Raw genomic sequence first — 13466 nt, forward strand, 5'->3', positions numbered from 1 at the left:
CAACATATTCATTGTTTTGGTTTAAATATTCCAAACACTCGGATACTTTTGTAGTATTTTTTATCAATGAGATTGTTTTGTTTAAATGTTTATCTAGTTATTGTAGTCAACTACGACGCAGCTTTCCATAGTAAAGTTCGTATATAAGCCTACAGGCCACAATTACGAGACCTATACAGATCTATGAACCCAGACCCACCCAGCTTGTTCAATAATTAATAAAACATGAACGCAGATATAGATTGTATATCAAGGTGTTAAAAGCTAAAAAGGCATGCAGTATTTGAAAGTGGTGTAGCTGGTTGCGTTGCAAATAAAACCGGACTCACAGTTCGCCCCACCAAAGCGTCTTCGCGCGGCAAAATTGCGCGGCGTCGGTCGGTCACTGTTGGAAAATGGCCGCCGTGTTCGTACGTCAGTATCGTTGCTTTCCCGCGTTTTCTCGATTTGCGGTACAATTTCGGCGGCATCTTTTCGTGACTTGAACCTGGAGTTGCCCCGCCTCGTGTATTTGTTTGTGGTTGTTTCGACGTTTTCCGGTGCCGCGGTGTTGGAATCCGTGGTGATGGGGACCGTGGTGGGCTTGGTGCGACGGAGGAAGTTTGTTCGTGGAACCTGTGGACAAACAAACAACCGGTTAGTTTTATTTTTATATAGATTTTCCATTTAAATTAACATATAGACAGTTTTTTGTACTTTGAATATGACAATAACTTTATCTCAACTTTTATGAGAACCTTAATAAACTTATAATTTAAACTTAAATATATTAAATAAAAAAAATATAATCTTATCATATATACAACGATTCATATATACACTTAAATACAATAAGATGACTACTCTGAGGTAAAAGAATAATCAGTTTCTTTTTTATTTTCTCAGTAGGTGATGCGTGGAAAATTCTATCGATGTTTTCTTTGCTTCTTTTTCTTCATAATTACAATTAGACTTGATATTAACATTGTTATGTAGTTTTATTACCTTTTACAAGCCATAGCAAGACAATTCAAGCAATTCAATATTATCTGGGGATTTTTTAAACTACATTTTGTATTCTAATAAAATTTAAGATTAACTACGATTAACTATATTATAACTAAAACAAGGTCATTGAAAATATTATTACTTTAGCGATATAAATAACATATTGTGGTCAATTTATATACAGTTCATCGTTAAGTTAGAACGTGAGACTGCGGTTAAGATCGTGGTTAAATTACAAGCGTTGAAACAACTGCGCAGTTGTATTAATGACTTTGCGGATTCGTTTTTTATATGTACAATATTACATTATTCTGACGTAATAAGATTTTATATGTGCACAACTACGTGATTCAAATATATTTATTTTATTCACGTGATTTTTATTTTAATATTTGATTACTTTTGGTACCATGTAGGAGGTTAAGACAAACGACAATGACATGTAACTTTTACATACAGTTTTACTTCAACATACATTGCTGTTTTTGATGGTTTTATATTAATACAGTTTAGTACTTAGGCAGTAATGATGGTTATCTGTGTTGTTTTACGTATACTGTAATTTATTCGAGTGCGGAAGACTGAAAGTGAATGCAGCGCTTCTCCGCCGCTCACCTCTCGAATCAAATGCTTATATTTTATAGTTATGTTATACGTTTCCATTGTCAGAATACTTGTATTAAAACATATTGCGGTTTTTATAATTCCCTTTGACGAAACAGAGACAACATTTTCGGTAGAATTTTACGATTATAAACAAATTTTTCTTTAAATTTCCTTCCAGACATTTGTTGTAGCTATGAAAATACTTTTTAATCTATTTAGAAGATAGCTGATACAATCTGTAATTATGTTTATATCCTATAATCACGAAGAATTCCGTATGCAATCTGTGTCAGAGTTTTGTTTTGCAGTAAAATTAGCATAGACCATTAAGTTTTACTAAGTCCGTTTGACATGTAAATGCAAATTACGTCAATTTTGAACAATTCACTAATACATTTGACAATTTCAATGGTAATTTCAATAAATAGAATGAGTGCGAAATATAAATATCTTTTAACTCCAAAAATATTGGCATATTTTACATAATAAAAGTAAAATTAAAGGAATAATAAAACAAAACAATTATTTGAACTTTTATTTTTCAATATATATCTGTATGTAATTTAAAAATTACAAATGAAATTAAGCTAAGACTTTATAAGTCTAACCTAAAACTGTCATTGTTGGGAATTTTCTCATAAAAATACCAGTTTAAATAAAATGCATACTCAAATAAAAAACCAGTTTTATTTCAAAACAAGTTTAGCGATGATCTGAATTTCTATTAGCACTACAAAGATTGCCGTAAAGTTACCCCTGAACTCCTGACTTCTCGCGTCCATCTTTACTTCGATTTGGCAATCCTCAATTGGCTAACACATCTGCTTTCAATTTTTGTAATCAAGATGTTGCCATACACAATATTAATATTATTGTGAATTTTAACTTACAAAAAACAATTATAGTGATCAAGGAACCGAAGAGACGTAGAAAATCACTGGCTAGTTTATTACTTTTATACTTTTTACTATAGCCCGCGACTCCGTCCGTACGCAATTAAAAAAAAACTTAGTCTATGTGTTCTTCCAGATGTCGTTTATGTTCTACATCTCCAAATTTCAAAGAGATCCGTGCAGTCGTTCAAACTTATTCATTTATATTATAATATAATATTAGTATTAAAATTTTCCATTTCCTATAGTACTCATATTAAGAAAAACTACATATTATTAAAATTAATGTTCTTTTAATCGTGTTACTGTGTAAAAGTGTCTCTACAATTTGGTTGATACAATCGTTTCAAAATTCATCTTAACCAAAGACAATTTTTTCGATCGTTATTTTTAATTACGCAACATCAATATATATTCATAAATATAAATTGAATACCACAAATTTTAGTTACATTAATCACGTATTTCGTAATTTTATATATAAAATTCTCGTAATAAATATATTTTCAATTGATAAAACTATTATATGTTGAGGTAAATGACATCAATAAATTTTAACAAGCTTCCAAATTTCCATATGCTATTTTTATTATCACGCATATTATTGTATTCCTAACTTAAGTAAATATTATGTAACAGTTAAGTAACTGTACATTGAGATATTTTGAAAATTAATCATCTCGATTTACATATATTACTTTCCATAATAATGTTATTTTTTATGTCATTTATTTTAAAAAGCAAATAATATATCTTACTTCCGCAATCAAGTGTTAAGTGACTGATGGAGTTCCTTAGTATGGATTTCTTATACTAAAGTTACCATTTAACAACTTTGAGTATGGAATTATTAGATTTCTAACAATTACTAATTTCAGTGTTGGCATTACGTTTTTTGTAGTACTAATAAATTGAATTATTTTGTAATGAGTTTGATTACAATCCACATATAAATAAATGAACGTACATGTATGAATGATAATTTGTTTGGTCCGTTAATATAGGCCATGGTCTATGGCGATTTCTTGGTATTGCTTAAGGTCAATTGTAATTTTAAAAGCTTTACAAATGTAATTATTTTTAGATAAACTATTATGATAGTCAATTAGCAAATAACATGAGTAAATACGTAAACTTTACCACATTAATTTTCTTATCGCTTAATGCTTACAAACTAAAGTCAACTTTGGTTTGATTTAAAAAATAGTCTCATTTTTTGTTGGGTACAATTTTATTGATTTTTTACTGTTTTTATCGCGTCTCTTGAATTTTTTTTTAATATCTTTTATTCAAATTTAAATGTTCACGTAATGACATAACCTAAAAATTTTCGATAAAAAATGTATTTGTTTGTTGCCAGTATTTTTACATAAGAACTTCTCTGAATTGATTATGTATTACACAATCCAATCGGAATTTTCCTCACGCATAATGGTCACTGCGTAGGAATAAATGATGGTGTATCATCGGTCCTTATTAGTAAGGCTTAGTAACTTTAAAGTTTAAAGGTTATTTAGTCGCTTTCAAGTATTTATTTGATTTGAGATTGTTGTAAACTTAACAATATAGATAAAATTGATTTTATTTTATTATTGGTTTGAATTGTGACGCTGAAGGTCGAATTAGAAAACATAAATTAAGATCCAATCTTAAATCCATTTGTAACGTTTCTTGTAAATTGTTAATATTGTAACGACACATATCTTCATAGTGATGTGCCTTTGTTTTTTTATATTTTCAAATAAAAATCTCGTAATGTTTTTACTTCCATTCTGACTAACCATGAGTTTCCTCTGCAAATTTGTAGGCATAACCAGTTTTTTTATGAGAAAAGTTAGAAAGTATCGATCTTGACGTAGTAATTTACTCAGAGAAAACAAACAAGTTTCATCTGCAACATTCCTAAGTTACGATAGCTGTAAAATATATGCGATGTCTTTTATATGATTGTGTTTTATAATCCATACACTATTTTATGTTGCTTGTTGCCCACTTTTTCGTCTTTTAGCTCTACATACTTTGTGGGACTTTGGTCCAGCAACTTTTTCCATTTCGGTCTACTTTGCCACGGTCTTCCAACTAATCTTTGCTCGTTTGAGAAATATTATTTATTATAACGAACTGTTAGGAAGAAAATCCGACACTGTGTCGGTGTATTGGCACAACACTAGCCTTACTAGAATGTCGACGTTTAAGTCCCCTCACTATTAATTCTTACACTGGACTTTGTAACGAAAGCATGTCATTCGCGCCAAAGGATTCTAATATAGCTTTTAATACATTGATAAATCAATTTATGTAAGGTCAGATTATCTATAAAAGCGTAAGATGTACCTTGTGTCCTTTTATAGCTTTGTTTTTCGATCAAGTTGTACGATTGATTACTGATCTCATTGTTTGCGTTGGCAAAGTAGGCGTTACTCTGAGTAATAATGTGTTACGGAGTTCGGAATGCCGTCCCAAGGTGATCGAGACGCTTCGATCTACGTACTTGTATAGTATCTGCCAAATTTAACTGCCGCTCGCTAGTACGGCACACGCGTACGACGATAAATTAGGTATTTTAGACATTATTAGTTAGAATGTTTTGGCGCGAATGATGTGCTTTCGTTACAAAGTTCAATGTCAGAATGAATAGTGAGGGGACAAAAACGTCGACATCTTAGTAAGGCTAGTGTTGGGTCAATACACTGCCACATTTTCGGATTTTCCTAAAATCCTAATCCTAACAGTATAGACGAAATCATTTAATATGGCAGCTCGGAACGCATTATGCGACGCCGAGCAGGACAAAATGTGACTTATTAGAAGACGTGGGATGCGTAGCTAATCTTATTTTTGGGACTGTAAGGGATGCATGGGAGGAGTATAGAGAGCTTAATTAATGTACAAATGTGAATATATGCTCGCAGATAACTACGAGCCGCTATAACTTTTGAATCTTATAATGTTTGTAAGGAAGTTGTAGGGAAAAATTCAACGAAAACGACACCGGTTCAACTTGTGCTTTATAACAATTGCACTGACATTGAATCCTTTAAGGTTTTATCTCGATCTTGGTTGTCGGTATGTTTTTTTTTGTAAATTTTTTAGCGTACAATTCGAGTTATAATTTTTTGTTGATACGTACTTATTTGTTTTTTTTCCATACATATATATAAAATATAGCAATTGACGTATTATTAATCCCAAGTTTATCGACAACTATCAAGAAATGATAATAGAAACGATTAGTAGGAGAATTTCTAATTTAAATTCAGTGGCTTAAATACCTAATTATACCGATACGTTAAATCTATACTAAATATTATAAAGCGGAAGAGTTTGTCTGTTTGTTTATTTAAACGCGCTAGTCTCAGGAACTACTGGTCAGATTTTAAAAATTCTTTATTTGTTGGATAGGCTGTTTATACAGGAAGGCTTTAGGCTATATAACATTACGCTGCAACCAAAAGTTTTTTTTATAATTCCGCGCGGATGGAGTCACGGTCGACAGCTAGTATTTTATATTTTCATTAAATAAGTTCATTGTTTTACTTTTGTTTGTTGTAATTAGCTACTGGAATTAAATGTATAATTCCTTAATCGTAATTCAGTGCAGCAATACTGATGGTGTTTGTAATTTTTACTATACAAGATAAACAGGTGTTCAATAAACAACACGGCACTACATTAAAGGTCAAACGATATTCTGAATAACAATTAGTCGTATTACAAGTCGAAGACGAGTCTAGAATTCCATTTAAATTGACGTCTTATTTACATCATTATGAAGTGCTCAAATCTGTTTGTCGAATTATTTGATAGTTTGCCGATTTGTTATATGTTTTTTTTTTTCATATTTATTTGATGTATAATTTGATGAAACTTTGAGAAAGTTGTTAAAAATATTAAGAAGCTTAAATTAGTACGTTATAAGTTATAATATATTTTAGGTAATTTTTCGTTTTTAATATTTTATTTAATATCATAGATTTAAGACTATGTAAAATTTTAAATACAAATACAATTGAGTTATTGAGATTGTATTAACATGGCTAGGAAGCCAAGTTAGATCTTACTTTTCATTATGTGTTACTTGTACAAGTAAATAGAGTTGGTAATAACGGATCTGCGCTTCAGAAGGCTCATTGTAATGATGTTTATTCTGCCTTACTTTGAATGCATTCTTATTCTTACAAAGCTTAAAATTACTTTTTTCAGTTTCTTAACAACGACCGGGAATTAATGGAATACATTAGTGAATATTTAAAAAAAGAAACTATAGTATGTAGTGTTATTTAGGAGGATTTAAAACCTTTGAAAAACTTATTCATAGGATTAAACTTATTCCACGCCGTAGGATAATATCAATTTCATTTCAAGCAAACTTTATTCAACTTAATAATTAATCTTGAGACAACGCGAACATTTTAAATAGCAATAATTTTGCGTAGGTTTTATTATTCATTATTCATAAACATACACGAGATATCATACATCTCGTAATTGCGCAAAGATGTGTTTGAGTAGCGCTGCACGCTCTTGGCCATGAAATATGACAACTTTTGAGCAATTTGTCAAAGCCGAATTACTGCGTCTTGTTGAAAGATACTATTATAATACGTATAGAGTTACTAGTTGTCGCCCGTGACTCCGTCCGCGCGGAATTAAAAAAAGACTTAATAAGTAGGCTATGTGTTGTTTTAGACTATGTTCTACATGTATGCCAAATTTTAGCGAGATCCGTTCAGCCGTTCCGGAGATACCTTCAAACATCCATCCATCCATGTTTAATTCGCATTTATAATATTAGTAAGATAGTAAGAAGTAAGATAAGATATAGATTGCCTTTGTTTTAGATTTTTTTAAGATCTTAGACGATGTGTCCTTCAAAATATTATTAAAACGAATTGATTGCATAAATCGAAAATATCATCTGTGTATTTTAAGAAGTCTTATTAATATATCATCACCTAAACTCGAGGCCCAGAAATTCGAAATTTTGCACAGATTTTCGTTATGCGTGCAAGCAGTAGGTAATAGAAGTATGTAATTGAGACAAAAATCCCTCATCAACTACAAATAATTATGTACCTATTTCGAGTTTTAAATTTATCCTCCACGTGGTTTCGTCCACGCCCAAATTATCTTATAAACCTTTTTATCGATCGCGAAATTTAAATAATTCATAAGAATACGTTATTTAAACAATACAACTATACGTGTTGCTTATAAATATGAATAGTGCGTCTTTCTACTCAATAAACCTTATATGTTACCTCATTTTACGTGTTTCGAATAAAAAACCGTACTAAACTGTGTTAAATCGTAACTCCGGTGTCACGCGCGTGTCGACATAGTGTTGTACCTCAGCCTTGGCTCCGTTTAACATCAATAGTGATGGGCTAATGACCGTATAATTTTAACATATGCAATAAAAGAATATGAAAGGCATGATTAATCGAATAATTAATTCTTCTTATATTAAATGTTCACTACTGTTGTATTTAAAACAGTGTTTAGTTTCGTTGGAGCAAAATCTTTAGTCAACACTAAGATTTGATAAATTTTTAATTTATAATACTTAATACAAGTTTTACATTTTTTAAAGTTTAATTGAATTAATTATTTGTTATGTTTACAGTTTTAGTGATGTCTATTTATTTTTTCCGGATAAAGAGCTAGACTATATTACTTAATGCACATCACTAGCTTCGAATGCACTAGTAATGAACTTCAGTATCGAAAATAATATTAATATTTGAATTGCAGATTCTCTACGATGCGTAAACAAGTGCTCCTTGACAGCCTTGTTTACAGTTCTCTTAACATTTTTATTTTCATAAAACCGGTAATTATTTATTTTGGATTAAAACTAGAATACAAGAATGTTGTTTTACGCTACTTTTAAAGCATACAATTGTAAATATTTTTCATCTCATTGTTTTATTATAATATTTTTGTTTATAATTGAAAACAATAAATAAAGATATTATTAACTATCTAGACGTTTGAATCTTGCATTAGTTTTTATTGCTTTACCTGATTATAGATATTTCACACCATAAGATGTATGTCTTTATATAACGTATTTGCTTATTATAAGCCGAGTTGCCCTTCCTTGTCTTGTTGCGTGTATTTGCTTTGATCTTGAAGTATTTGCATAATCCACATACCACATACTGCGGGGTTGCGACACACTAGTGTGTGCAGAACCTCGTTACAGTTTGATTCAATTTCTAACCGTCTATCTTAATCTCACTTCTTACTAATCTTACTGATATTGTAAATGCGAATGTTTAGATGAACGGATGGATGTTTGTTTGAAGGTATCTCGCAAACGACTGTATGAATCTTGCTGAAAATTCGCATATTATAGATGTAGAATATAGTCTAGAAGAACACATAGACTTATCAAGTCCTTTTTAGTTCCACGCGGACAGAGTCGCGGGCGACAACTATAATCATAACTTCCTTAGTCTATAACAATCAATGGAAATAAAATTCTATAGAGGACGTGATCATAAAAATGATATTTATTTCTAAACACAGTTAGCAAGTAGTCATAACTAGGCAATAAAGCCTTGCTTGAAACCGGTCAAGAGCAAATTAACACCCTGTATATAATCAATTCTATGTTACGAGTCTAATCTATATTATTTCACAGATACTTGAATATTGAAATTATACCGTACAATAAATGTTTAATATCTTATATTTTTATTATTATAAAAATAATTAAACAAAAATCATTATAATTAGTTAAAATACAGCGTGTTTTATTTTATTTCAAGCACACATATGACATGTCCGCACCTGTCATGTTAGAAAATCAATCAATAGGTAATTGCGTAAGCCTGCTGGCTGTGAGGTTGGACAAGATAAGGCGTCAGCGAAAGCTGTTTTCTCCGCGCTAATGACAGCACTTGAAAGTAGATATTTGTTTTTTACATTCGCTCCTCACCGTGATTACAGTACATCTGACTTGTGTACTGTATATCTTTGTGTATGACACAACTATAAATATATTAGTAAATTTTTAAATTCGACTAAGAAAAATGTAGTTACAACGTTAACTTTTATGAATTAGCTGCTATTGAAATTAATTCATATATTTCATTAATTTAATTCTAATTGAATTTCATTAATTTAATTCGATTTTTTATATTATTTAGTTTGGTTTAGTTTTAGTTTATAGTTTATAGTATTATTTTGGTAGATTAATTTTAATTTAATTAGTCACTTAATAATTAATATAGAGTTAAGTAATTCAATAATAATTTTATGTATATATTATTAAGTTATTATATTCTAATTAATTTCAAATTGAATTGACGCGAAATATCGTTTTTTTAAGTATTATTGCAACTTAATTTTGTAATTAAAAATTAAGTTACATCAATTTCCTTCTTGACATTATTACTTGTAATTATCATTTATCTAAAAAAACAGGGTTTTGACAGACAAACGGAAGGACAACAAAGTGATTCTATACAGGTTCCGCTTTTTTCCTTTCGAGGTACGGAACCTTAAAAACATACAGACGATTTGGAAAATTCCTCCTTTTTAAGTCGGTTAAAAAGAAAGAATACAATGTAATAAAAGGACATGTAATTATATATTTTTTAAATCATCATACACAGAAATTCTATAAAAGGTGTATTACGATGATCGTAAAAAGCTATATACTGTTGTGTGAGAATTAAACACTTATAATGTCTGTTTGAATTCCTATCAACAGGAAACCTCTTGAGCGATTGCAAGAACGTGGATGTTACAAACTGAAGTATTTTATGTGATCGTGTTATACAACTTTCTATAAGCATTAGGGTCCTGAAGCTATTACCTTAGTATACTTTAAAACCTTCTGTGTAGTTGTTAGTAATATGTTCAAATAAATTTAATAATTAAATAAAAAGCTAATTTAACTTAATTATCTAGCGCTAATAATTATTCCTTTTCATAAAGTTTTGTTTAAGTTAAGAGTAAAAATTAGATAAAAAATTAAGTAAATTAAAGTAAAAATCCACGCTTTGTCATCACTTGATGATAATTTAGAACGAAGTCATGTACAAAGTGTGTTATTCTTTTTTTAGATTTTTTTAACGTGTATTTGAAGTACGTAAATAATGTTGATTGTGTTTTTTGTTTTATTTACAGATATTAAGGCGATCTACAAAGTGCAGAGAACGAACTGACTGCAAACTACAATATTGCAAGATTGTTTAAATTTTACAAGAAAAAAATTTTTAACTGTAAAATAAACTAAAACAATTTGGTTGTTTCTTTTTAACCTTTATTCCTTAACTTTTCTAATTACGTTATAATAAGAGTTCCTTAAAATAAATTGAATATAACAACAAATGAGAATTAAATGTTTAAAAGAAAAAATCCGATAAAAAAGAATTACAACGCTGGTCCGATTCATTCAAGACCAAGTGTTCTAAGACTTAGTCAATTACAAACACGTAATTTCTACCTAAGAACCTACTTTATTAAAACTGTTTATGCGTTAAATGTTGTATTAATAAGTAGGATCATAAGATTATTATAAATTTAAATCTTTGAATCACTACTACAAAACGGAAATGGTGCAAAAACGGAATATGCGTTTAATTGCCTTCCAACTTTATTGAGATGGTCAAAACCGGCCCAGAAAGTGGGTCGTTCGCGTAATGGAGATGGGACTATATACATATTAGTTTGGATTAAGTAATGCGTTACTTCATTGCTTACTTAAAAGGAGAAATTATCATAAAAAAAATTGATGAGAAATCTTCGTAGAAATCTATAAATTTTGGCGGGAAAGTGGATTTTCATTAATTTCATAATAAATATCGACGAGAACTAAGTGAAAGGAAGGTTGTTTTTTAAACAGTTACGTAAAGTTTACATCAAAAACTAACTGAAAATAAAAACTAAGTAATGATTTATCTTGTTTTATATTTTATCAAATAAATTGATGGAAACATATTAATTTTATAGACATTTATAAATGAGTTGTGTCCATCATGTACATAAAAATAAATCGATTTAAACGATTAATAAATAAAAATATACATATGTAATCAAATGATGAAGACTAAGATCTTTGAAATGAAATGTACAAACAATAATGTAAACATAATAAAAAATATATTATATCTACGAGATTAAGTTAAGCAAAGCAAATTAAGTTAACGTAACAAGGAAAATGAAACTATCCACTTATTTTTTCCAGACCTAAATAATATAACTTTCTATTAATTTCAAGACATCAGATAATGATTCCTTCTCGTAATCTAAAACTACAAATGCAAATATTTCAATGTATGGATGGATGTTTGTTAAAAGGTACCAGAATAGCTAAACCTGATTTCACTGTTTGGCATAGATGTAGAACATAGTCAGGAAGAACACATAGGCATTAATTAAGATTTTTTTATAATTCCGCATGGAGTCACGTGCGATAGCTAGGTACATTAAAGCTCCTTAGTGTGTGTTTCTCATATTAAATACAATAAGAGCCCCTAAGTAATCACCTACCGACTATGAGTGAAGCAATAAGATTACGATAGTCGTTTTATCAATAACTATCATAGTATGTATTAAAGAAAGTCGTGTTTATTACACTATTTATAACTCAAGGCTTTACCGATATACCTGAAAATTGGTGAGGAGGTAGCTTAGAGCCAGGATACGGACGTAAATACTATTTATTCATTTTATTTCGAATTTGTGCTTGAAGAGCTGCTTTTTATTTAACTTACTAATATTATAAATGCGAATGTTTAGATGGATGTGATGTGGATGGATGGATGGGTGTTTGGAGATATCTCTAGAACGGCTGAACGGATCTCGATTAAATTTGGCATACGTATATAACATAGTCTGAAAGAACACATACACAAGAACACTAGTTAAGTTTTTTTATATATCCACGCGGACGGAGTCGCGGGCGACAGCTAGTATTTAATAATTCATGGAATGAAATCAATCATTCGTCTTAAAATATATTCGATCTTATTTAACTAGACTCGAGTCTTACTGTATAAACTCGATAACTTGAATTAAAATTTTAAGTTTTAACTTAAACGGAATAAGTTACCATAACTAAGCTGAAACGCCTATTTACGGCACGAGTATATTTGGATCTGATTACAATTTGGTTGCCTTGAGTTATATAACAAGTTACATTACTGTTATGTACATTAGCATATATACTTCATTTATGTACAACGCAGAAGAAAAAGTGCGATGTAAATAGCAATTATAATGAGATTATGTTGTATTTACGAGATAAGTGATTACTTAGTCTATTATAGTTGTGTTATTAAATTAATTTCCTTATTCAGATTTCTTATTAATATCAAAAATAATGATGTAATATAAAAATAAAATCTTTCATTTACAAACTAACCATTTTTTTTATTACTTGGAAAATTTTGCGTACATTTTTTATTTAATTTTTCTAAAATTACTACCGCGTTTACGTATAGCAATTATAGAAGTCGGTTTATGTGTTAAGTGTGCGTTTGTTGTCACCCGACCGTGAACAATTTGCCAGTGTATTACACAATTCAAATTTAATGTTTCATACTATATACGCCTCGGTTAATCTAATTTTGCACTCAACTATACTAAAGTATTATTTATTTAATTGACATGGTTTTATGAATAAGAAAGTCTTCCTGCTTACAGTCATTAACCGTTGGTTTCTGAGATAGAAATCTCTGAAGAAATCATATCGTCATCCTGTCATCTAGACGAGGGGAATTTGGTCTCAAAAACCCACAGTAAGACAATGATTTAGTATGAGGAAAAACTAATAGACTGCACACAAGCTTCGAGCTTATTTGAAATGGTTACAAGAAATGTGTGCAAACATATTATTAGTTTTGATAAAAAATTTAACCATTAAACGACTTTGAGTATGGAATTTAGATTAACATTGAATACATAATACTAACTCTGATTTGTTGTTTGACATAAATTAAGTCACTACCTGTTCAAGTCTAA

At 29.8% G+C, this 13466-nt stretch overlaps 1 protein-coding gene across 1 annotated transcript in view; it reads right to left on the bottom strand.

The window, feature by feature from the left end:
• Nucleotides 1–13466, bottom strand: part of Cht6 (Chitinase 6) — a 71418-nt gene that overhangs the window by 10843 nt on the left and 47109 nt on the right. The window contains exon 20 of the mRNA XM_013314695.1: nt 330–615. Coding sequence (XP_013170149.1) covers nt 330–615 — 286 coding nt within the window. The remainder of the gene's footprint in view (nt 1–329; nt 616–13466) is intronic.

Source organism: Papilio xuthus, unplaced genomic scaffold, assembly GCF_000836235.2.
Source record: "Papilio xuthus unplaced genomic scaffold, Pxut_1.1 DF827135.1, whole genome shotgun sequence".
Classification (NCBI taxonomy): Eukaryota; Metazoa; Arthropoda; class Insecta; order Lepidoptera; family Papilionidae; genus Papilio; species Papilio xuthus.